This window comes from Passer montanus, unplaced genomic scaffold (genome assembly GCF_014805655.1).
Source record: "Passer montanus isolate IOZ18808 unplaced genomic scaffold, ASM1480565v1 scaffold25, whole genome shotgun sequence".
NCBI lineage: Eukaryota > Metazoa > Chordata > Aves > Passeriformes > Passeridae > Passer > Passer montanus.
This window is the reverse complement of record NW_024367149.1, coordinates 6731194-6755446: the sequence shown is the minus strand read 5'-3', so window position 1 is coordinate 6755446 and position 24253 is coordinate 6731194. Positions and strand designations below refer to the sequence as shown.

Sequence of the window (24253 nt, the reverse complement as noted above, 5' to 3'; positions counted from 1 at the left end):
CCCCGCGACCCCCGGCAGCCGCGGCGGGGCCCCGCTGCCCCCGGCCCCGCTGCCGCCCCCTCCCCTACCTGATATGGCGGCGGCGGCTCCTGATCCGGCTCAGCCCCGTCTCCGTAGCTAGCTCTGTCCGACTGGGACTCGTGGAGCAGCGAGATGTCATCCGAGGTGGGGGACTTGAGGCAGTTCCCCATCTTCCCGGGGGGAGCGCGGCCCCCCCTCCGCCTCCTCCCGCTCCGGATCCGCGCCCTCAGCCTCCCCGCCGCAGCGCGCAGCCCGCAGCCGCCCCGCCGGGGAGGCTCATGCCAGCCCCGGCCCTAAGCGGCTTAGCAGCTGCAGCCCGGCCGCCTCCCGCTCCGCAGCCGCCCCGACCCCCGAGCCAGGGGGGCGGCAGGACGGGCCTCCCACCCCCCGTGGGGCAGCGGGCTCCGGTGGGTCCGCCCGCCCCGCGGCTGCCCGGCGCGGTTCTGCTTCCCGGTCACCAGCTCCCTGCGCACTGGGCTTTGTCGCACGGGCCGCCCTGGCTCCTCCTCTCACCCCTCCCCGCCGGGCCCGGGGAGCAGCCGCGGGGCCTCGCCGGGCTCCGCGCCCCCCGGCCCCGCCGCGGGGACAGCCCTGCCCGCCCCCGACGGAACGAGGCGGGACAGGACGGGCTGGGGGACCCAGCCGCCTGCTGGGCTCCCCCGGCCCCAAAATGGTGGGAGCCGCTTCGCTCCGCCCCCGAGCGCGGTGTTTGTTTGTGTTCCGGGCATGGCGGAGCCGGCGGCCGCTCGGGCCCGGCGGGGCGGGACAGGGCGGGATGGCAGCGGGACCCCCGCACCACCCGGCCCGCCCCGCCGAGGGCTTTGTGCGGGGCCCAGGCACCTTCCCAAGGGCTCCCCCCGGGCGGGTCCCCTGGCAGGGAAGGGTTTCCCCGTGCTGGTCGCTGGCGTGACCCGAGGAGCACGGTCAATGTAGGCACAGGGCATTTGAAGCCCAGAGTGGAGCAAAATCAGCAGTAGGCACTTGTTTTTTGCGTTTCTAAGGGGTTTTTTATGCGATGATCAGGTACTCAAATAAGCCATATATTTACCTCCTTTTATTTTTTTCCTCCATAAAAATATATCCATACTTGGATATAAGCATAGGTAAGTACTGATAAATGCAAATTTGAGGACAGGGAATGCTCCTGTGTCACTGTGTTAGTGTGCCAGCACTGACCCACACAGAGTGGAATATACGATGGTCCTGTTAGTGTTCTTTGGTTCCTCAAAATGCATCCTCGGCCTTCAGATTCACACCATGGACAATACTTCAAAATCCAATTTTTGAAGTCAAGTATTATTTTTTAAAGTGAAGCAAATGTGATGCAGATGAGAGCAGCTGCAAAGTCCAGTCTGTAAAGCAGTACAGCGTGGCTGCTGCTTATCACCAAGTTCTTTGCTGATACAGCTGGGGCCTGCTTTGCACCTCCTTGGGTCAGAGTATCTCCAGACCTGTTGTTCACGGTGACGTATTTGCCTCCACAACCTTTGCTGGTGGACCTCAGTCTGGGATCAGAATTTTTGCTGATTATCCTTATGAGTTCAGTCTTTTAGAATTCATTTTATTACTGTTTAGGGTGGTTTGTTTTGCTACTTATCAATGGGTAAGTTAAACAAGCCTGGTGTAAAGCCTGTGATTGCTGCCATTTATGGTGTTCTAACACAGTCTCAGGCTTTTCAAGGAAACTGAAACTGAAAATGGGGCAGGATTGTGAGTGTTGCTCAAGATAGAGAGGCTTTGCAATGGTGCATTGTAAATAATGACTGGTACGTGGCTTGCTCATTTGGGTGTTTATCCTATGAGTCTGTTGGCGTGGTTTAATAGAATTAGGCAAGCAATTGCTGGAGGAGATCCAGCGAACCACTGCCTCACCCAGTCGTGATTTCAAGGTTAAGGCAATGTCAGAGCTGTCTGCTGTGAGATCCTGGTGATGAAACTCCAGCGTTGTCACTGGTATTTTCAGTTGGGCAGTGGCACCACTGGGAATGAGATATGGGCAGCTAAAAGACTGAGTTAGCTATTTTCATGTTTTGTTTTCTCTGTGAGGCTGGGGCCTGTGTCGTTGATGTAGTTCAGTGAAAACCACAGGTCACACTGCGCCGTGGTGTGAGGCTGTGATCACAGTTTGATCCTCCACAGCGAGGAGGTCCCATGGAAAACTGTGGTGCCTCCCTGCTGGCTGGTATGTCAAAATAGCCTTTCTTTGGAAACCAGAGTGCAAACTGGTCCCATCCTGATATGCAGTCAGGACATAGGTGGGATTTCCTCTGCATCTCATGGTAGAGATGTTGCATTTATTTACCTTGAGGCCGATCACCAGAAGGAATAGCTGCTAATCCCAGTTACAACTTTTCCCTTAGTTAGGATGCTCCAAATCTGAGCATGTTTGAAAAACTGCAAACTTGTCAAGTGCCAGAAGAGACCTGCTGTTCATGGTGGACTCACAGAGACTAAAGAGGAAGCAGAGGTTCATGTTTGGCCTTGCACCAAGACAGACTGCACCTGTGAGAGCTCTGAAGAGGAGGAGCTACTACCAGTCATGCCTGGATTCTTGGAAGTAGGGGTGGTTGAAGGCACTGCTTTTGCCAGCCATTCACTCCTGTTTTGTCAGATAGGTCATTAATAGTGGCTTTGCACCGCTGGCTCAAAAGCTGTACAAAGGTCCACGAGATGGAAAATGGAAATATTTTAGTGTTCACAAATGTCTTTTTATATCCCTGTATATGCCGAGGTGTAGCTGTGAGCCTGCTCCTTTTGCTACCACGCTTTTTGCAGGTTGGGGACAAGGAAGCAGAGGGATGGGTCCTCAGAGGATGGGATTTATGAGTATGGTTTCTGTGTTTTAGCAGAAGCACAGGGCAGTTTAACTTCAGTTCTCTTTGGTTTTTTACTTCCTCTACTTAGTTTGGGGAAGAAGTAATAGTCAGAATGGATTTTCTAGGGCCTTAGAGGCTCCTATAGAGGAGGAAAGACACATGTTGTGGTTTAGGGCTGTACAAATACTACAGACAGAAAAGATCATGCAAATACAAAATTTATGTCAGACTAATATCAATACAGAACTGGCAACACAAGTCAATGAAACTTTTTCTCACCTCTAGACATTTAAACAGTTGGCTGTAATCTGTTGTCAGAGTGGAAATGTTTATGTTCTGAAGTTTGCCAGCGTTCAGAATTCATGTTCTGGTACACTTCAATACAACAATGTCACACATGGGTCTGTCCTCACCACCTTCTGGCAGCTACCATCTTCTCAGTGAAATCCATCTTTCAAAACAGAATGGAAATTCAAGAAAAAGAGCTTTAAACTGCAGACGAAGTTTATATTTTATTTTATAGGTTTTTGGTATGAGAGGAGGCAAGTGACGTATTGATGTATTCTTGAGGCTCATACGAGATAGACAGAGATGAAGAACTGTTTTACTGAAAAATCCATTTCCTTTTGAGTTAAAAATCTGAAATCCTCTGAGGACATAAAAAGTCCTTCTTGTTAGGATTTCCTCTACAAAATTGATGTCATAAATTGCCTAATTTTTAAATGAAAGACCCTTTGATAACAGTATTTTATGTGATCCATGTTCATGTTATTGTTGGACAACATTTTGGATATATTTAATATGTCTTGCTTAACAAAAGTTTTTGAAAGACCTTTTCTGTCCTTAGCATGGAAAAGTTTTTTCACTTCCTTTTCTTCCATCAAGCTTATTTTCCCAGCACTTATCATCTCTCATTAGGTCTTATCTTTCTTCTGGATAGGATTGTTTTCCCAATTCATGCACAGAAGCCCAGTTATTTCTGAGTGCAGTCTTTCCATGCCATGGTACCCAGAGGTTCAGAGATAACTCTGTTTGCTCGGGTAATGTTGGTGAATAGAACACAATGCAATTTTAAAACCTTTTTCTGGAAGGAAAAAAAAATGGACTTTGTATACCTCTGGAGAATGGAAGTAAATTACATTCTTCCATTATGTATGTGAATCTGATTATGAGGATGGTGGAATTAATTTATCTGGTTATAAAGAACATGGCATCTTCTAAAATGCACATGATTATTTTTAGTTTTGTTGATTTCAGCTGAACTGTAGATGTTTCTCAGTGTATGTTACAACTGCATATTGCTTTCTGAGACAGAGTGAATGCAGCACTAGAAAGCAATTATGGAACTAATATATTTCCCTGAAATGTACTTTGTGATGCAGGATTTTACTCATGTTTCTAAAAATTACTTAAACTTCTGCCTAAATTATCCTGGTATCACAAATATTCCACTTACATCAATTTATCCCAAAGATACCATCTTGGTGAGGGGAAGTATTCCGTGACTGGCAAGAATAACTTGCCTTCCATAATAACAGTTTTCCCCAGGTCCAAGATGTTTTTTCAGCCAGGAGTGTAATGCCTGCCTATTCTGGGCACCTACACTGCGAGCCACAAAGAACAGAAAGAACATGTATTTTGGGACTAAAACACCCAAGCAACAAAGCAGACAGTCACCATACAAAGGTAACCTCTTCAAACAAACCCTCTGTCACCCAGCTTCCTGGGGAATTTTGTGTAGGAATAATTTTTTTTCTCCTTGTACCACATGTTGCCATAGTCTCAACTTCAAGAATGATCAGAGACCTATAAAACATGATCTAAAGGGAAAGATTGAAAGAATTGGGGTGGTTTAGTCTGAAGAAAAGGAGGGTGTTGGGGAAAATGGTAATGATCTTTCAAAGATACAAAATGTTTCTCTGCAGAGAGAAGGAATCAGTTTTTCTTTATGTTCAGTTGGTCTAGGGCAAGAGGTGATGGACTTGGAAATTTAACGTAGATATTAGGAAATTATTTCAAACTGAAAATGTAGTTTGACAGTGAAAATGATTATCTGGGAATCTCATTTGCTGAAGGCTTTGAAAGGCAGATTAGGTCACATGTTTCAGGAAAGGTTTTAGTTGCAGTAGATTATATGGAGATAACCCCAAAAGGTTCCTGGCTGGTTTATGATGTTTTGTTTCTCTCAGGTGATTTACAGCAGATGCTTTACTGCTGTGTTATTTTGATTCTCATTCTTATATCCTCAGAAAATGCCAGTAAGAAAAGATGTCAGTAGGTAAAAAATTGGGTAAGTAGAATAGGTGGGGATGTTTCCAATAGCAGAGTACTAAGAAATCACAGTTCCTGCAGGAAAGCTGGTGTGCTTGAGCAGTGTGACATGCTGACATGTCACATTCAGCATGTGTGACATCCAGCCTGTCCTGACAGGCTTTGGGACACAAGTATTGGGCTGGCTTTCAACAAGTGGTGATTAGTCAATACACAGATACCTATGTTTTTAATATTAATTGGAGCTTCACTTTTTGCTGTGTTCGAGTATTTCCTGAATTTGCAAGGAGTGAACTCTATCCACAGTTCACCAGAAGCCAGTTTGTTAGACATCTTGTTCCTCCTGTTCTCTGCAACAGTAAGGCAGTATCCAAAGTGTTTGTAATTCCTTGAAACAGAGCTGAGGTATTAATTGTTCTAGTTAAATATGCATTCTGCTGCAAAATTTAAAACACCTTTTGTTTGCCATCTCCATACTCTGTTTTTCTCATTTTCACCATTCTTCCTGTAGCCAACTGTAGGTCTTCTGCAATAAAATAGTGATAAAATGACACTTGAATAAACTCATGAGAGAACCTAGGGAGTGTGACCTGTCAACTCTGGTTGACAAAGACAGCTCTGCCCAAGTCCAAGATCACCTGTGTTGTTGTCATTCCTTGGCAGAAAGCTGTTGAAACTCTTTCTGGATACTGAATGATGGCTACAGGTACTGTGTTCTAATCCCTTACTGCTTCAAAAAATGTCCTGAGATTGCTGTAAGTCAAACTCTTTATTATGTGTTCTGTTTGTATTGTTAAAGCAATTTTATGTATCTGAAAACTTACAATGCTTTGTTTCGGTTTTTTCTTATGGATCAGGATTTGTAAATCTCTGAGATGTTTCACTGTCCTGCAGCCTCCTTCTTTGGTCACTTTTCCAGTAGGCATGGCACCCCAAGCTGCACAGAGTGATCCAGTTAAAACCTCAGTGTTTAATAAAGGAATATATTTAGTGTGTACAAAAATGCCATTGATCAAATGTAGTGTCCTTCCTTTTCCTAACACACCATTGCCTGCAGTTTGTAGCTCCTGTCAGTCCCTATCCATCTCCATGTAATTCCTGCCTACTCAGATTTTCTTATTTTATGCTTCTCCAGATGATTATTCTGAAGGGTTCTATTTTGCACTTCCTGTTGAAGCTCTGGTCTGTGACAGCTTAGCTGGCTGAATTGCAGCAGAAAAGTTACTGGAGACTGAACAGAAGGAATGTGAGAAGGAACCATTGAAGATTTTGTACTAAAAGTATCAGGTGGTTGTGAATGACTGCCCTTGGGAAATTCACTTTATCCTCTGGCCAGAAATGTTTCTTCTTAACATTTAGTTTTGCTTTTTGATTAGTCTGTGTTTGTACAGCCTGCTCTTGGAGGGACAGGCTGGAAATTTGTACCAGTATTTTCTTTTGCATGCTCAAACACTACTGTGTTTCCTGAAAAAAAAATTCTAGAAACAACTATATCATGCAGAAAACAGAAGTTATCATAAATTAGGCCTCTAACAGTATGAAAAAGAGTACAAGAAAGTAATTGTACAATTCATCAGTCTGTTCTGATTTTGGTTGTGTGGAGATTCCAATAAAACATGAAAATCTTGCTTGTTTACTTATATGACAAAAGAGGAGAAAGGCCTTTTTTTTTTTAGCAGAACATACTGTTTGAACAAACATCACAGTGAAACAAGGCAGCTGAAGGCACTGTCTGTTCTTTTTTATTGTTTGTAAGGTTTAGAAATTTTTGTGTCTAAGAATAAATTATTTTTCTTTTCATTTATTGTGAAGTGCATGCCTACAGTTAGTTTTTATGACAGCAAACTGTTCCCTCTTTCAGCTGAGTTTACAAAAATTGCACACTCTGTGGAGCTACTTTAACTTTTATTTGGAGGCATTATCATCTTAGCAATGGACTTGCAGGCTGCTTCAGAAATTCTGAAGGCTGCATATTGACTTAGAAAATGTCTCAAAAACCACAGGCACACCATTTGGTGTTTTGGTCTTTGTTCTGTTCCACAAACACTCCTTTAGACGTGGGGGACTGCACAGAATCTCTGCAAGACACAGGGTGATTGCAGGGGAGCATTTTGCCTCTGGCTTACAAGCTGTACACCAGCACAGTGCAAGGGTTAAGGACAAGATAAAATCACTTGCTGCTGTTTTGATTTCCTGAGGAGTTGTTGTTTTCACATGAGAAATGAGGAATGCAGTGAAGATCATTCCTGTGCCAAAATTTCAAAGTATGTTTCTGTCAACTGTAGTGCCATTCATAGGTTTTACATCAGAATCTTAAATTTGGATATAAAGATCTCTGTTGTAGAAGCCCCATCTTGTGGACAACCAATCAATGACTACTTCAGCACAACTGAAATCTGAAATACTTAGAAAATCTGGAGATATTTTCGTAGTTTTTGCAACAAACTGGAGAGTCTTCCTATTTCTGGAAAATATGGAAACTTCATTCATGTGTAGAAATCAGCATGTGCTTTCCAAAGACTATTTCCATAGGAAATTGTGACTTGCAGAGAGATATTAACATTGGGGTGGAACCAAGGATGGTGTCCTCAGAACCCTGTTTTAAGTCCAAATCAGCTAAAACACAAGCCTGAATCCTGGCCTGAATTCCCAAAATAGTGTCCTGTAGCACTTGGATAGTACAAATGAGTCTTTAAGTGGCAAAATCGTAAAAGGGCAGAAGGACATCCTTTGAAAAAATTGTTAAGAGAGAAAGAATAGCAAAGTATGCATGGAAACTGAATCTGGAGACACTGGAAATATCCTTAAGGAGATTGTTTGTTTCAGCACAAAGTAGTGGATGAGGTCAGCAACTCCAGACTCAGTGAGTCAACACACTTAGTAGGAAGTAAAAAGAGTGTGAAAACAAGCCTGTGATAAAAGCTATTTTCAGGTTTCAGTGTGACCTTGGTAGGCTATATTAAATATATTCTGTTAAATCGAATAATATGTCCATATAATTAGAATGTCTTTTTGTTGCTCTGAAGAAATTGGGTTGCTCTATGATAGTTTTCTGTTTCTTCCACGAAGAAAGTAGGAGCCTTCGTAATAGTTTTCCATGTAGTAATTAAGGCTGTAATGAAGGAGCCAGAAAATGTGGCGACATCTAGGGAAAGGTTGGCAGAAGTGCCTGCAGCTGAAACAACTCCCACTGAAACTGTGGCCACTTCTTTTTCTGTGAAGGTGGTGTATGCAGGGAAAGTTTGGTTGGAGTGGCTTATTTGGAAGGGATGCCGAGAGTAAAGAAGATTCTGGCATGGGAACAGGGTGCCACTGCAGCCCCTTTGATGGGAGCACAACAGGGGTTGCTTTTCCTACATGTGAATGTCTGACTGAGCAAGGGGATTAACAGGGGCAGAAGTTCAGAATTTGGTCATTGCAAAGCCAGGAAATAATTTCTTAGTCCTTACCAGTAGCAGTCTGGATGAATCTTCACTTTTAAGACATACCAGTTGCAATACATTTTAAAATTACCCTTAGAAGTGAGTGTACACCTGCCACTTCACAGTCTAAGTTGAAAATAACTGTTTCTTTCATATTGAATTGAAATAATTAGATTTGCATTATTCGGTAGTCTGGGAAATTCATAAACAGCTCATTTGTAACATATACAGATCTGAAAAAAGTCACCTTTCTTAATAAGCTAATAGGTACAACTATAAATGCACATTATCAGTATATTACTAAGAAATTCACAGAAATATCTGACTCCTTTTGCTTCTCATATTCTTTTGGAACAGAATTCTACATTTTTGATGAATGGCATCTTTGATGAATTGTCTGACCAGTGCAAAACCTTTGAGAAAAATGTGTATTCCAAACTGTTACCTCAGTCTTCTCCTTAAGGAAGAGAATATTAAAACTTTAACAATACACAGGACTACAATTTTTCCCTGAGAGCAAATTCTGCTGGAACCAGCATGTGCAATCAAAATCTTTCTTAGTGTGAAGTGAAGCCATGAAAGGATCTTTGCAGCTTCTTTCTGTGGAAGTTGTTTCTTCCTCAGGAGACAGGGAACAGCAGATGCTGATTGACCCCTCAAGGGAAGAGCAGATGAAGTGGGAACAGCTACTTAGAACTCCCTGCACTTAAATACTAAAGCATGAACAGTTCAGCAAGAGGAGTACAGACAGATATTAGTGTGGTGTGAAGTCTAGAGGAGCTGCAGCCTAGGAAAAGAAAATGAAGATGTAAATCTTGGCATGAAAGGGTGTTGGAAAGCAAGGATTTATTCCAGCAGTGTTGGGAGGGAATAAGGGCTGCTCCACCAGGTGAGTGCATTGTAGTACAGAACAAGGACAGGTCTTGGTGTAAAGGACAGACTATTGTCTTATTCTCAGCAGAAGGCTCTAGAAAAAGTAATTCTTGGTAAAAGCAAAGTCGCTGAAGGAGTAGAAGAAAAGGGTATCATTCAGTGATACTTCTTGGATTGGATTGTATTATAAATTACCAGTGTTTGTTTATGCCCATATGAGAAGGAAGGGAACTGATTACATCAAGAAGAGCAATTTGTTGTACCTTCCCTTGCTTAGGTACAATAAAATGTTCAGATGCAGAGGGTTCCTTGCTAAAAGTTGCAGAGTAGTATTTATCTCTCATAGATTTTTTTCAAGAAAATACAGCAGAACTGGAAACTCGAAGCTTGAGTGTAAACCTGCAGTAATCCACTGTCAGAAGAATTGTGTAGGTGTATAAAACTGATTTCAAAGGGAATGAAGAGGTGTGACTTGTGAATTGCTACTTTTTAAAGATAAAAAATTAGTTCACATGTAGGTCATGTTAAAAAAGGAAAGTAATTTTTGGTCCTTATCTCTTTATTATGCACATTTTTATAGATTTTTTTGGTTGCCTGTAGCCTTTCTTCTATTTTAAATATTCTCAAGATTTTATTGAGATAAAAATGTTAAGAGATGTAATAATACTGATATATCAAGTGATTTAGCATTAGAAAAGACAGATTTTCAGTGGCCATTTGAAAACAAGGCTTGATGTGTTATGTCAATCCAAAACTAAATCTATGCAGTTGAGCCTTGAGCACTTGTGTTTGTAATGTATAAAATTGTTCTTTTAAAGCTGTCTCTGTCTTGTGTCCCTTCCTCTCCAGCCCAGTCCCTTTGTCCTGAGCTGTACTGTGACCCCATTGCACCATTCACCTCCAGAGGATCCACTTCCCCAGGGATGGATCCTGGTCCCTGTGCTGTATCAGCCAGGAGAGGAGAAGGACAGACCCTGCTGTCACCAAGGTCACCCCAAATCTCTCCTGAGCCTCGTCCAAAAAGGTTCTGGAATTTACAGTTCCTTATGACAGGACACTTCTTCTGGTATTGTCATGAGCATTTTAAAATGTTATCAGACAATAATTGCTATCACAACTTTTAATTCTGTGTTTCTGTTTCAAATTTTCCTCAGTTCAATCAGAACCAAAAGTTAATGCCCGTTGGCTAATTTCCAGTGCATGCCTCCACAGAACAACTGCTGCCTTTAACTGGTGGAGAGATCAAGGCTTGAACTGACAAAAGACATCTGTATTTTGGAAAACAAATTAATGTTTATGTTTTAATTTATAAGTTCCTGGCTCTTTTATGGTTCCTGTTTTTCAAGTAATGTCTCTTTGGATCCCTAGCTGATGGAGAGTCAAAATGGAAAAGGCCCATGAGAGAATTATCACAATAGAACATCTGGTCTGCATTGGAAAAAGCTGAGAAAGATATTCAACATCTCTGAGACTGAGGCAGCCATGAGGCAGATTGAAAGTCAGTCCATGAAAAATTGTGCAGGTTGTGGCCACCTGGGCCAATCTAGTGTTGTTTTGGGAAGAGCTACTCTGCTCATGAGCATCTGAATTTTAATCTCCCTTGAGCGTGGATATGTGAGAGCTGGGAGTGGTATGAAAGGTGTTTGCTTTCCATAATGTTAATCTGAGTCCCAGCATTGTCCTAATTACATTGTGGGTTTTTGCCAGTCTCCCAGATTTTTTTTTGAGCACGTAGGCTGGAGTCAAAAGGCTTTCCCAGGGCTTTTGGCATAGCTTTACAGGAAAGTGGATGGAAAGGACTTTGTATATTTTTGCAAGAATATTTTGCATCCTGCTTCAAACTATTCCAGAAGGTAAAAGGACATTAGCTAGACTGTGTTGGCTCATGTACTGCTATGTCACTAATGAGAAGGAGTTTTATTCCTGTTTTCTGCAGTCACAGACTGTAAGAAATGCAAAGAAATCATGGACCAACCAGGGCAGTAAAGGTACCCCTGGATTCAGAGGGAACAAACTCCTTCCACCACATGGAACTTTGGTCCTTTAAGTCATTATAGCTCATGCAGAACAGAAACAATTTGACATGTATAACAAGAAACATTGCAAATTGTTTGCCAAACAAAGACTTATACTGCAGATGGAAGAACTGATGAAAATTGTTTATAGATGGGGAGCTAAATGTAGATTTTTCAAGAACAAGGTTGCTGTCTTCCTTGCCAAGACAAACAAATCTGATAGACCATCTCATTGCTTTAGGCTGCCTGAGGACCCACTGGAAGGTCTATGGACCTTTTTCCACAGAAAATTTGTGTATTGTCAATACATAAGTGTATTGTCCACAGTTACACTGTGGCAGCTGCAGAGGAAGTGGAAGGTTCTCAGGAATACATTAGGGAGAACTGGATTTTTGGCTTCTGAAACAGTGTGGAGTGCTTTTGGAAACTGTGGAAGTTTATAAGCTGGATGTTACTGCTACAAAAGGTTATCTGTGAGTAAAATATAATACTAATTAATCTGCTATCTTTGGATCTTAACACTAACAACACAATGAAATTGAGAATTCCTGTCTTCTAGAATTGCAGTTTCCAAGGTGCCTTTATTCCTGTGAACATGCCCTGGTCTGCATTTAGAGATTTTCAGTTACCTTTAGAAATCTGTGCACAGATGTTTTTGCAAAGCACTGTGTAATCATCCCAAACAATGGTTTTAATGGGCCAGTTATTTAGGAAATCATGTAATGAGAACATAAATACAATCCCTGATACTGACATAAAACATGTATTAGCAAAATGATATAGTTTGTATTTCCTTGATATAGAGCAGACCCTGGAAATACATAACTCATCATGTCCTTAAAATTCTGTTATATCTGTAAACATCTATATTGGCAGAGAGACCCAGCAGCATCCTGGGCTGCATTAGGAAGAGCAGTGCTAGGAAGTCAAAGGAGGTGATCATTGCCCTTTGCCTAGCACTGGTGAGGCTCCAGTGGGAGTGCTGTGCCCAGTTCAGGGCTCCCCACAGCAGGAAGGACGTGGACATGCTGGAGGAAGGGCAGGAAAGGACCATGAGGGTGGACAAGAGGAACATCTGTCCTGTGGCTGCCCAGGGAGATTTTGAAGTTGACATCATTGAAGAAACTCCAAACTCAGCTGAGCAAGGTCCCGAGCACCCTGCCCTGGGTGATCCAGCTCTGAGCTGGGCTTGGGCTGAGTGATCTCTGGAGATGCTTCCAGACTGGGAATATTTGAGGCAGTTTGCTTGTGTCTTGTCAGTGTTTTAGCTGCAACTCAACTGTGGAGGAATCCTGAGGAGAGCAAAGGCTGTGACCCCAGAATTTCATCCAGATGGCTGAGGCCCAGAAAAGGCATAATGGGAGCTGCTAAGTACTCTGAATGTCTCATCAGAGTGATATTTCACTTGAAAATACAAAATAGAAATTACTTGGGTCTTAATGACACTGAATACCCATAATGTTCTCTCACTTCAGCTGGACTGCAGATGGTAACCTCTCTCTATCTGAACATGTTTATTTTAGTTTAATCTTGCTCTGTACAATCTTAACATATATTTTACTCTAGAAATTAATACTTGGTGCTTTACAGTGCAGAATTTATTTGCTTGTTTGTTCCACACTTTTTTTTCCTTGATATTAACAAATTATAATCTACTTTGACATATTACTTCAGTAATAAGCACATACTATGTCTCAAGGAGTTGAAAATATCCTAATTTGATCAAGGTAAAATCAAAATACATCATTACATTGCATATTCTATGGCACTTAGTTTGTAGCTGTTCTTACAGTACCTTCAAAATAAGAAAGAAGATGAAATTCAAAAAGGGCTTTCATAGTTTAAAAATATTTATGTTGAAACAAGATTTATGTTGAAAGGCAAAGATAATTTTTTTTAATCATCTGCATAGTGGTAGAAAAATTTACCTGTGGTTTCTCTTTACGAAAAGGAGCTAACTTGCAGTATTGAGAATTCCCAGGTCCTTCTTCTTTTGAAAAGTCTTTGTCTTTTATGTTGCCTCTTAAGGAAAAAGGAAAGCACACTGAAAAACAAGAAATTGAGCAACATTGAACAAGTAATTAGGTAATAAAGATTATAAAACATTTTATTTTGGTTTTGCCCTTCAGCAAGTGAAACAATAAGTAAATAACCTGTTTCTTTATTATCAATATATGGAGTTACATTGGGTCTGACAGACCAAGGCATAAATGTATAAATGTATAAATGACACCTGTGATAATTATTAGAGGACATCAGATTTTCCTGGGGATGAGCCCATTGTGAAACCACAAAATTAAGACTTCAGAAGAAAATAGCACATGAAGGTCAAATGTACTTAGTCATTGGTTCAGCAACCAATTTCTCTGCACCACTTTCCCCTGCCTTAATGCTTTTACAGCACATCTCTGATTCAGTCTCCTCTGTCCTGTGTGGGATGGGGCTTTTGGGGGGAGAGTATTACTTTAAATTGACACCTCTAGCAGCAGTTCCTACTTGTACTGGTTTCCTTTTATAAATGTGTAACCTATTATATCTATCCAAGCCTGGCTGAGCTCCAAGCCACCCATTTCTCAGTAATACAGGAAATTAAATCTAATGTCTAATAAGCCTACTTGTACTGGTTTCCTTTTATAAATGTGTAACCTATTATATCTATCCAAGCCTGGCTGAGCTCCAAGCCACCCATTTCTCAGGAAATTAAATCTAATGTCTAATAAGTGTAGAGGCTTATGCAACCTTCATTCCCTGTAAAAAGTATTAAATAACATAATAATATTACCTTGTCTTTTGATTGCTAGAGAGCTGTGCACTTAGTTTTTATGTAGACTAAACTGGCTCTGCATTTGGGATTGAAGAGTCTGGGTTTATCCATCCTTTTTTCTGACTTACTGAATTTCACCTGGAAAATTCTCTTATTAAAGCACCCCCTGAAATGTTCCTGTGTAGGGTTTGGTCCCTTTCTCCACTCCTCCCTTTGTTCCCACAGAGGGCTGTGTCCCCCATGATCTCATCCTGGGGGTGCTGCTGCTTCATTCTCTGTCCCCTGGGATTTCCAGCCTGAGCAGATTTCTGCCACAGAGGGCTGTGTCCCCCATGATCTCATTCTCTGTCCCCTGGGATTTTCCAGCCTGAGCAGATTTCTGTCTGTTCCATCCCATTTTCTGATAATACCCACCACAGCTCTGTGTCAGGTGGTGCAGCCTTTAAAAATGCAGAACTCTGACTTTAGGCCATACAGGTTAGCAACATAATTTCAGGGCTTTCTTTCCGGCGTGTGCCAGTTCAGTAAGTGGATTTATACTGAATAATTTTAAACTGTTACAGCCCTCTGAAATAATTTCTCTCTTGCTGCTGTAATACATAAAGTAGCATAAGGTCACTGATGCTGTGGAAATTGGTTTTGGAGTTGATATGCTAATTCAGCAAGAAATCAGTTCTAGCAGAAATGCAAAGATAATTATTTTAATCTAGTGCCATGCTACTTTGTTGGCTTTTAGGAAAGAGATAATTAAAATATTCAAGGGAGTTCCAAGTCTGTGGAAAAAGTACCATTTTGGAGATTTAAGGTTATTTTTGCCTCACAGTTTATTAGCTTCTTCTCTGAAAGCAAATAAGCTGAATGTGCTGGACACAAGTATGACATTTTCACATGCTCAAAAAAAAAAAAAGAAATAAGATTTTTTTAAACTGAGTTCTGTATAAGAATACACTCGGTTCAGTCTTTTCTGTGTCACTCACCCCATGTTTACAGTAACTGCTCCTACAATTCTGTGGATAAAAACTTCCATGCAGATACATCCAGAGCCATTAATGAGGATGCACTATGCAACTAATTGCAATGGGGAACAAAATTACATTAATGGTGCCTAAGGAGAAAGAGAATCTCTGCACTCAGTGTGAGTAAGGGGTAGCCAATGCCTGATTTTTTTCCACAACAAATATTTAAGTTGAATTGAAAACAGTAGTTGATCTCTGAGAATAATCACTAAGAGTTTAAAAGTCCTATTTTTTTTTCAAAATCCTGCACTTATACTAAGGAATTTCCAAGCACAAAAAATAAAATAACTTTAATGCTTACTGTGTGAATATGCCAAAGGAAAAAAAAATTAGCAGCATAAACTCTTTCATCTTTTTGAGATGAAGAACAGAGAAAATAAAAATGCATTTCTAAAAAACATTTTTTAAATATCTGAATTGTAAATGTAGTGCTGCCATTGTCATATTTTAAAAGGTATTTTAATTTTATAATAAAGAAAAAAAAGATGACATTTTACTCTCTGTTCTTTCCTAAAACAGGTGCAATGCTGCTGTTTGCAGAGGAAGGACACCAGCTGCAGCAAGAGTAGTGTCTGTTCTAGAGTGAGGGATGAGCTCCACTGGGCATGAGTTGGCTTCCCTGGCTGCAGTGCTCAGTATTTCATTTTAGCAAGTCTGACATTGCTCCAAGTCTTCATCTCCTCCTGCACTTTACGCTACTGCAAGAGCAGGTTGTATGCTATTGAAGAGAGAGAAATAGAAAGTGCAATTGAGTGTTTTATTTCATGCTCCCCAAGTTTACTCAGACACACCCAGAGAGAATGTGTGCTGCACTCAACTTGGAGATCTTGTGTTAGAAATCCTGGCTCCCCTGTGCTTTCCTGCTTTGCCTGTGGCTGATAAGAGAGTTCATAACAGGAACCCCTGTTACCTCAGCTGCAAAAGGTTCTGAGAATCAAATGGCCAAGAGAGTGGAATTTAAATTTATTTTTGTTTGTCTTGTGTTTCAGCAAGCATTTAAAAGATCCTCCAGTTTATCTCTGTCAGAGGTTGTTTTCCTTTTGGCTTAGCTTGGACACCAGTCTTGCTGTTGAGTTTACATTTATGGAGTGGGACACAAAGTTTTCTCCAAGCATTCAGTGTTCTGATTTTAACTTTGCAAGTCTTGTTGCTTGGGATAGGTGTAAAAGTCATGTCTGCATGTACAGCAAGAACAGAACTGGGGTGTGGATGCTGCTGTTTAGTCAATTGAGAAGGAACAAAAGTAATCCTGAAGGCTGCCTCTCCTCTTGGCTGGCAGGCAGAAGAGTTGGTAAAAGCTGCAAAGACAACTGAGCACACTAATGATGGTATTTATTCTACATTTTATTTCTTAGGGGGATTTTGAGGGCTAGTTTCTAAAATGTAGTTATTTTACTCTCCTTTGCAAACCATGTGTGACCACAGCTGTTTTTCCAAAATGCCTGGTTTACTTGCTGTTGTTGCCACCAGTCGAGTTCTCACTCCACATAGCAATGTCCACAAGGTGGTGCCACAGCTAAGAAGTTTGCAACAAATAAGGCAAAAGTAATTTGATAATTCTGTCTGCTTTTTGTAACTGACTAAAGTAGCTGCATCATTAAAGAATTAATAATTATTTCATAAGCCAGATATCACAGGTTTGCAAGGTCTTTTTTTAAACCACTTGTGTGAGCGAAGGTGGGCCTGTCTGCTGAGCAAGAGCAGCATCCACAAGCCTGTGACTATCCCAAATCCTGTACAGAAATAAAGAGGCAGCTCAGGGTTTAGCAGACAGGCTGATGAAGAGCTGTGTATTTCCTAGCAGGATTACCTGTGCCAACACTGGCACGTGTCTTATGTTTTTATCTGATCATTTCAGCAGGAATCAACCTGAATCCTGACAAGTAGAAAAGTTCATCCACAACTTCAGCCAAGACAGCTTCTACCCTAGAGTGGCTATGGCACATCAGACCCAAATTTCCTGAGTTTTTCCTAGAGCCAGGGATAGCCAGGCTCCCTGTCCTGTGCTAATCTACAGCTGACTGTTAATTCCAAAGGGTGTCAAGTGCTTACAGAGGGACCTGCACTGATGCTCAAGTTTCCAAGCATCTTTCTAGAAAAGATCAGACTAGAGAAGGTGCAAGGCAGTAACAGGGAGTGGAAGATGTCACGTGTCCAGTACAGAAAAGACAATAAAACTTCCAGGGAAAAGTTGTTTGTAAGGATCTGGATGACTTCTGTATGTCCCAGAAGAGCTGAAGTGCAGCAGGACTTGCCCATGCCCCTGAGAAGGTGTGTGTCAGTTCTTCAGCTACCCTTGGCCACATGGTGCTTCTTGCACCCCTCAGTGGCCTCTGCAATCCAGGTATTTGTGCTAGCACAAGAAATACTCCCTGTCAGCTTCTGCAGTGGACAAATGAAGTTTGAATCATTTGTTCATTACATATTTTTGTACCAAAAGCAGGAAGAAAAAGGAATACCTTAAAATACTATTCAGACAAGTAGTGCATTGACTTGCCTCCAGCTAGAATCTCTCTTTGGTAGGCCTGTATCAGAAAGAGAAAAATAACAGGGTTTGCATAATGTTTCCTCTAAATTGCTACATTATTATTTTAAAACATACTAAAAGTCTTCTGGCTAGTAAGAGACTCAGTGGAAATTATGTATACCTAGGGAAGATGATTTGTCCCCCAGTTAAAAAGTAGAATGAGAGTTAGAAGCTTATTGAGTCCAATTCTAAAAGTTGTCAAATAACCCAATAGCCACCTATTTTAAGGATCATATCTATAATTTATATGTAAAAGTTATTTACAAAGTTTACATGGTTCACAAGTATTTTGAAACTTTGTATTGGTTTCAACATCTGTTTGAAAAAGTCAGTATCTAACCTCAGAACTAACTAAAAATATAAAGTCATGAACAGGTCAAGTAGATTTAATTTCTGAGTAAATCTGTTGAGTTAGCTTGAACTAACTGAATCATGACACTGACATTGTCAGAGTATTCCTGTAAGAGTGTTCTGGGTGTATGGCTGCAATGTGTCTTGCAATTAAATTGACATATTTCTGGTTTAGTTTGGACTTTGCTTTTTCTTTGACTTTGGAAAATTCTTTGAAAAATGTTTACTTTTCAGATATTTTGTACAGAGAAAAAATGATGCTCTATTCTGAAGGGAATGAAAGACAGAGTATCTAAGATCATACATCTAAGTCTCCACAGTGTGGAAACCCCAGGTATGCATTATTTTAGTAGTTTAACAACTGAGTTGAAATCCTGAACACTCTCTCTTGCAGTATTTGCAACAATTTTCTGCTTTTATTGGAAATCCTATAAGTATTTTTAAAATATCAAAACTGTTTTTCCCCTAAGCCTGATTTTCTGAATTCCCGTGTAAGCAATCATGAACAAAACCTGCTTGAGCTCTGTGCCTGAATCACCCTGGGAGGAGGTGACTTGCAGTGTTTGAGTTGGGCTGGCTCAGAACTCCTCCTGCAGATGCAGGCGCTCAGCGGAAGCAATTGAGGATGGCAGTGGTATCCTGCAGGATGTGTGCGACTGCTCAGCGGGGGCTTGATTTACACAGGGACACATTATAGATTATACATTCTGGTAATTGTGGTATTGTTATTGCTGGGCTGGATCTCAGCACAGGAAGTGCATATAAGCACGTTGGAAGTGATAACATCCACTCCTGTTTAAAAAGCAATATTTTATTCTCATAAAGAATGCAGCGTTTGCAAGGAAAAATAGATAATTTGCTAACTAGTACTTAGCATGGCTTGTAGGGAAAAAGCTGACTCATTATGGGAAGGCCACAACCAACATTTACAAATAAATCTACTTAAACTTTTAATAATTTTTTTTTCAGTATGGACTGTAATCCAAGATCAGGAAGGAGACAATGCATTGCCATCTGAAACACAACAAAGATCAAAATAAGTTTTCAGTGTGCCACCAAAACCACAGTGTTAGGTTTCTGTTAAGGAGAATGAGTAATACCATTCTAGCTGTAAAGGTTGCTGTGACTGGGTAATAATTCCATCTAACTGATAGGGCAGATTATGTATTCTGCAAGAAAATAAATAATCCCAGGCAAAATCTTGCCCTATTTCTTCAGCTCAGTAAGAAAGCCCACCCACCATATCCACTTAGGTGAAGCTTCTCTATGCATACTTGTCCAACTAGGATTCAGGAGCAGGTCTGTTCTCCATCCTACATGCCCAAACCAGCCTTGTTCAGGAACACATTTCCTCCAACCTTGGTGTGGAATGAGGAATCTGTTCCTGCTGCTGCTCCCAGGATGTGGGATGTGGGTTGACCCTCAGCTCTGCAGCTGCAGACAGTGTGTGTCGAGGCCCCTCTCAGAGCCTCTCTCCCCCTTTCTCTTGAAAAGTGTAGGCTTCAGACCTTTCTGGGCACCCAGGGAAATTAGAGCCCCAACCAGGGCTCACCCAAGTTCCCTGCTGGAGGGGGATAGGAATCTGTTCAGAAGAGGAGTGCAATAACCATTTCAAATTTTGTGTGCCAGCCTACTCTCCACAGACAGCACAAATTGACAGAACACAGGTAACATATTGTTCATGCTGTGCCTATTTCTTACTTTGTGTTGCCAGGGAAAATAGATTAAAATGGGTATTAAGTTTCCTTCTTGTTCTTCCAATAATAGAAAATTACCAGAGAAGAGAAAATAAGACAGAGGTTTTGTTCTCCAGAAAAGTCTTCCAGCTAAATGTTGGTTTTTTTTTAATATTATGAAATATTCTTGCCTGCCTTAATAGATGAGAAAAGTAACAGTAGAACTGTGAAACAAATTAATACATCAAAAATATTGAGCCATGGACCATAGGTAAATCTGTATTCATATTTGTGATAGTATTGCAGATGGATAATACAGTGCTGTACTGATGCTGTATTTTTGTTGCAATGACAGCTATGGGTGAGGTTCTAAACAGACACTGCAACATATAACAAAGGACTGACCTACTAACAGATCTAATAATAAAACAGATCTAGTAAAAACATCTAATAAGATGTGACAAGCACATACATAAACTAATCCAAAACCTAATGATTTATTGCACAGTTTCATGAAAAAAACCTTTTTATTGTATTCTGTCTTTATTACTTAACATTAAGAATATATTTTCCTTTATACATTTTAAATGCTACTGGTCTGAAATTTTTGTGCACACAGTCAAACTAACATTGAACAGAAGTAGTTTTTCCAGATGTCATACCTACAAAATTTTGGAATTATAATCCTGCTGATGCCTCCTGATATTAATATGCCTTTGCATTGGGGTAGCCTCATGACAGTCTTTTTTGGAAGTGTCAACTGCTTAAGTAAGATTTGATTTACAAAGTAATGTTAAGATATGTTTAATTTTCATTAAGTTCTTCACTATTTTCCTGAATAGGAATCTCTGTCCCTAGGTTTAATTTGTTTAACTGTTTAACAAAGGAGCAGCTTCAGTCATATTGAGAGGACTTATGCAAGTTTTCACAGCTGATTGTTGGGATGAGAGCTGTGAAAACAAAGATCGGGTGAAGATCCTTTCTTGGAACACACTAGGATATGAGTCTCTATTTTTATTTGTAGTTCATACGTCTATTAAATAGACAATAGTAACTTGAATATATTTATATTTTTGTGTGTCATTGGAGTCAAACAGCACATCTACGTGGCTGCAGTATGTGGGACTCTTCCTGCAGTACATTCAGGTTTTGGCTTTCATTAGGCAGTAAGGCATGTTGCCTGCAAAAATATGACACAACTTGAAAAGGAGACTCTTAATTTCATATGGGAAATTTGTTTCATCCCTCTTTACATGACATCAAAATCACTTTGCCTTTAATCGTGACTACGGAAATTAAAATACCAGGCCACAGGATTTGCAATTAACTTGAGACATCCAGAGGAAATTCTGTGAGTTGCTTTAGTCTCTTTATTCTGCCTTTTCTGAAATCTGTCTGATTTTTTTTTGAGTTTATAAGAGCAATTGTTAGTGGAAATGTCTGTGTTTCCATGGAAGTGCTCTAACAAGCTTTTTGGTCTCACTTGAGCAGTGTAACAGAACACCCAAAACAACTGAGATGTCTTTAGGTCTTAGATATTTGGTTTAAATATTCTATAAAATACTTGAAAAGGTAAGAGTTCCTTAAGCATCTGAAGACAGAGAGTTTAAAGATCAGACTGAGCCATGCCTCCTGCATTTACTTCTCCAATAAATCTGTCAGGACAGTGACCAGCTGGGCTGCCAGATGTACTCCTCCACATTTTGGGTAAGTAATCACTTGGGCCTGGGATCTACTGGACAGGCTGTGCCTGAACCCATTTGCAGTTATTTTAGGTGACATACTAAAGTGGTCAGCATAAGCTTAAAAGACTTTATCCAGCACTTTGACAGCATGCCAGAGGAAATTCCTTGGGATTCAGAGTCTAAGATTTCATTTCAATTAATTGTCAGAATGATGAATATTATTTATTCCACTCTAAGGCTCATTTTAATCTAAAACATGGTCAGATGGTGTCAATGCATAAGAGCCCATCTAGATATAATGCAGTTTGCTCTCCTGTCTCTAGATTTGGTCTGCAAGGATAACAGGAATGGAGACTGCAGCTGGCCTAGGATTCCCTGGCACTTGAGCCTCATAATTAGGCAAGTCTATTTTCCCAGTAAATAAAATTATTAAAAGCAACAGTGTTATGAATTGAAACTCCTCAAAATTGTTAAATTTTGTCCAGTTTGGAAGAGGAGCTTTATCAGACATTGGAGCCCAGTGGGCAGAGTGCTGGGCAGGGATTGAGAAATCTGAGTTCTCTTCCAAACTCTCCTGACTTTTAAATGACCTTGAGCTGTCACTTCTGTGTGCTGCAGTTTCACAGTCTATATGAGCAGGATAATAATCCTCCACAAAGGTTTGAGAGTTGCTGGAGGAAGGATCTGTATGAACACATTTCTTGCACTAGCCTGAGCTAGGTGCAGCTGTGGTTAGAGGTGGCCAGGATTTGGTCAATTCCTCACCTCTTCCAGAAAATCTGGGAAATTTTCATTGTTAGACTCCCTGCTTTCAGTTGTCTGTCAAAACACATTTTCATGTTAAAGGTCTTTCTTATCTTGAGACCATTACAAAATATCTCCAGAAAATTTCATTTTATTTAGTTATGCATTAATACTCACAGTTCATACTCCTGTTACTGGGAACTGCAAAGTGCCTCTCAGAATCATACAAATAATTACTTAACATGGATAATGTATCTTTGACCTAAAAAATAAAAGACTTTTGCAATATTACGATTAGTATATATGGGGGAAAAATATCTTTTGGTTTATGTTGTAAGATATTTCAACTTGCCTTTCGGTTTGAAAAATTCCCCTTGAAAGGACAAAAATTTTTTTCAAATTATATCTTGATTTTACACATTTTGTGTTAATAGACAACAAGCTCTGTGCACAAAAAAGAACAGTCTACTTTCAAAACTGCTGAATGGTTTGACCTCAAGGGAATAGAAACTGTTGACTCATTGTTTTTACTGCATATAATATTAGTCCTTTGTCACATCCAGGGAATGACATCATCTTCCTCATTGTTAGCAGCAGGTTTGAATAACAGAAAAAGTGCAGCATTAGTTGTCTGCTGTGTTTTTTCTTAATAAATGAATGGATATCTGGTCCCAAGAATCAGATTAGGGGTTTTGAGTAACATTTAGAAGGAGTTTGTGCCCAGACCCTGCAAAGAGCTTTGCTCCTGGCCACCATCTGCAGGGCAGTGGAGCTGGCTGGAGCACGGAGCCTGCAGAGGGAACATCACTGATGGTTCTGGCTGCTCCAAAGTGATAAGAGGAGGCAGGAAAGAAGAGACTAAGCACAGAATGAAACAGATCTGTTCTTCAAGGTCAGCTTAGTAAAGGAATCCCTGCACTTCTATGAATCATACTTCTCTGGAATCTAAATTTATGAAAAGTAATTATCTGAAAAGAAGTCATCTCTAGGACACGCAAACAAAAAGGGAACTGGTTATCTTCAAAATGCAGCATTATAAGTATTCCATCCATTCCAAATTTTTATTCATGTCTATTAGTTTTCTACTCCCTATAACTGAAGCATCTATGTCCTAGTCTCAAAGAGTAATTCCTTATCAGAAATATTTGGTTATATCTGCTTCATGGAAGAGGGATACATCATTATAGAGAGTGATCAGGCTGGTGGAATTCGTCTTTGATGTGATAGATCACCTTCTTCTATGGCAAAGAAAGTTTTAAGTGTTGCTTCCTGAACAATAAATATTGCCAGTGAAACAGAGATTCCTTGAGAGTCTGACAAAGTGCCAAATCCTAATCTGCATTACCCACTGCCTCGAAGCTTTCCCAGGAAAATGTGATTATTTAACTATAAAATTATACCTTTGTGGTTCCAAAAATATTTATACTGAAGATAAGTTCCTATGTTGAGAGAATGAATCAAACTGTACTTTGAAAAGCTGAAATCTATACAGCTGTGAGAGACCCAGGCAGGAGGCTGGGAAAACTGGAAGCAATGGGTTAAGGAATCCAGGATGGCTTAATCACAGAGATCCACATACCAAGAGTGGGCTCAGACAGGGGCTACACACATGGAAATACTTCTAGAATGCCAGAGCTAAGAATGAAAACATGAGCCATGCTGTAAAAGATCAGACCAGACCTTGCTGACTTTGAAGCAGAAGAGATCTCATGGATCAACCTCTTCTGTCATGTAGGGAGAGAGACCTGCCTTGCACGTAAGTGGCTTAGACTGGAGCAGGTGCATCTGTCCCAATTCCTGTCCCAAACTTATATCCCAATTGCCAGACTTATCTGTTATGAGAAGTAAGAAGTGCTACACATTTTTTCTTTATGTTTCCTGCGGTTTTGCTATTTTCTGTTCCAGCCAGAGTTCAACGTTTCTGAAAGGTCTCAAGTAGCATGAATTTTGGTGAGGCCAATTCCCTTGATTTTCCCTCACCCTGTTTAGAAGAGGCTTTACTTGGACCAAAGCAGTAGTGCCAGCCATTTCCCTTCATCCTTTAAAATTACTGGCCACCTCTAAAGAACTTG

General features: G+C 40.6%; 1 protein-coding gene and 1 long non-coding RNA gene across 2 annotated transcripts in view; both read right to left on the bottom strand.

Moving 5' to 3' along the window:
- RNF11 (ring finger protein 11) overlaps positions 1 to 594 on the bottom strand; it is a 29941-nt gene extending 29347 nt beyond the window's left edge. The window contains exon 1 of the mRNA XM_039711386.1: positions 69 to 594. Within this exon, the coding sequence (XP_039567320.1) occupies positions 69 to 191 (123 nt within the window). The 5' untranslated portion in view covers positions 192 to 594. The remainder of the gene's footprint in view (positions 1 to 68) is intronic.
- Positions 595 to 1698: 1104 nt separating this feature from the next.
- Positions 1699 to 24253, bottom strand: part of LOC120503237 — a 32531-nt gene continuing 9976 nt past the window's right edge. Inside the window, exons 2-4 of the long non-coding RNA XR_005627688.1 lie at positions 17658 to 17723; positions 13347 to 13462; positions 1699 to 3288 (exon numbers count right to left, since the gene is read on the bottom strand). This is a non-coding gene — a long non-coding RNA (uncharacterized LOC120503237). The remainder of the gene's footprint in view (positions 3289 to 13346; positions 13463 to 17657; positions 17724 to 24253) is intronic.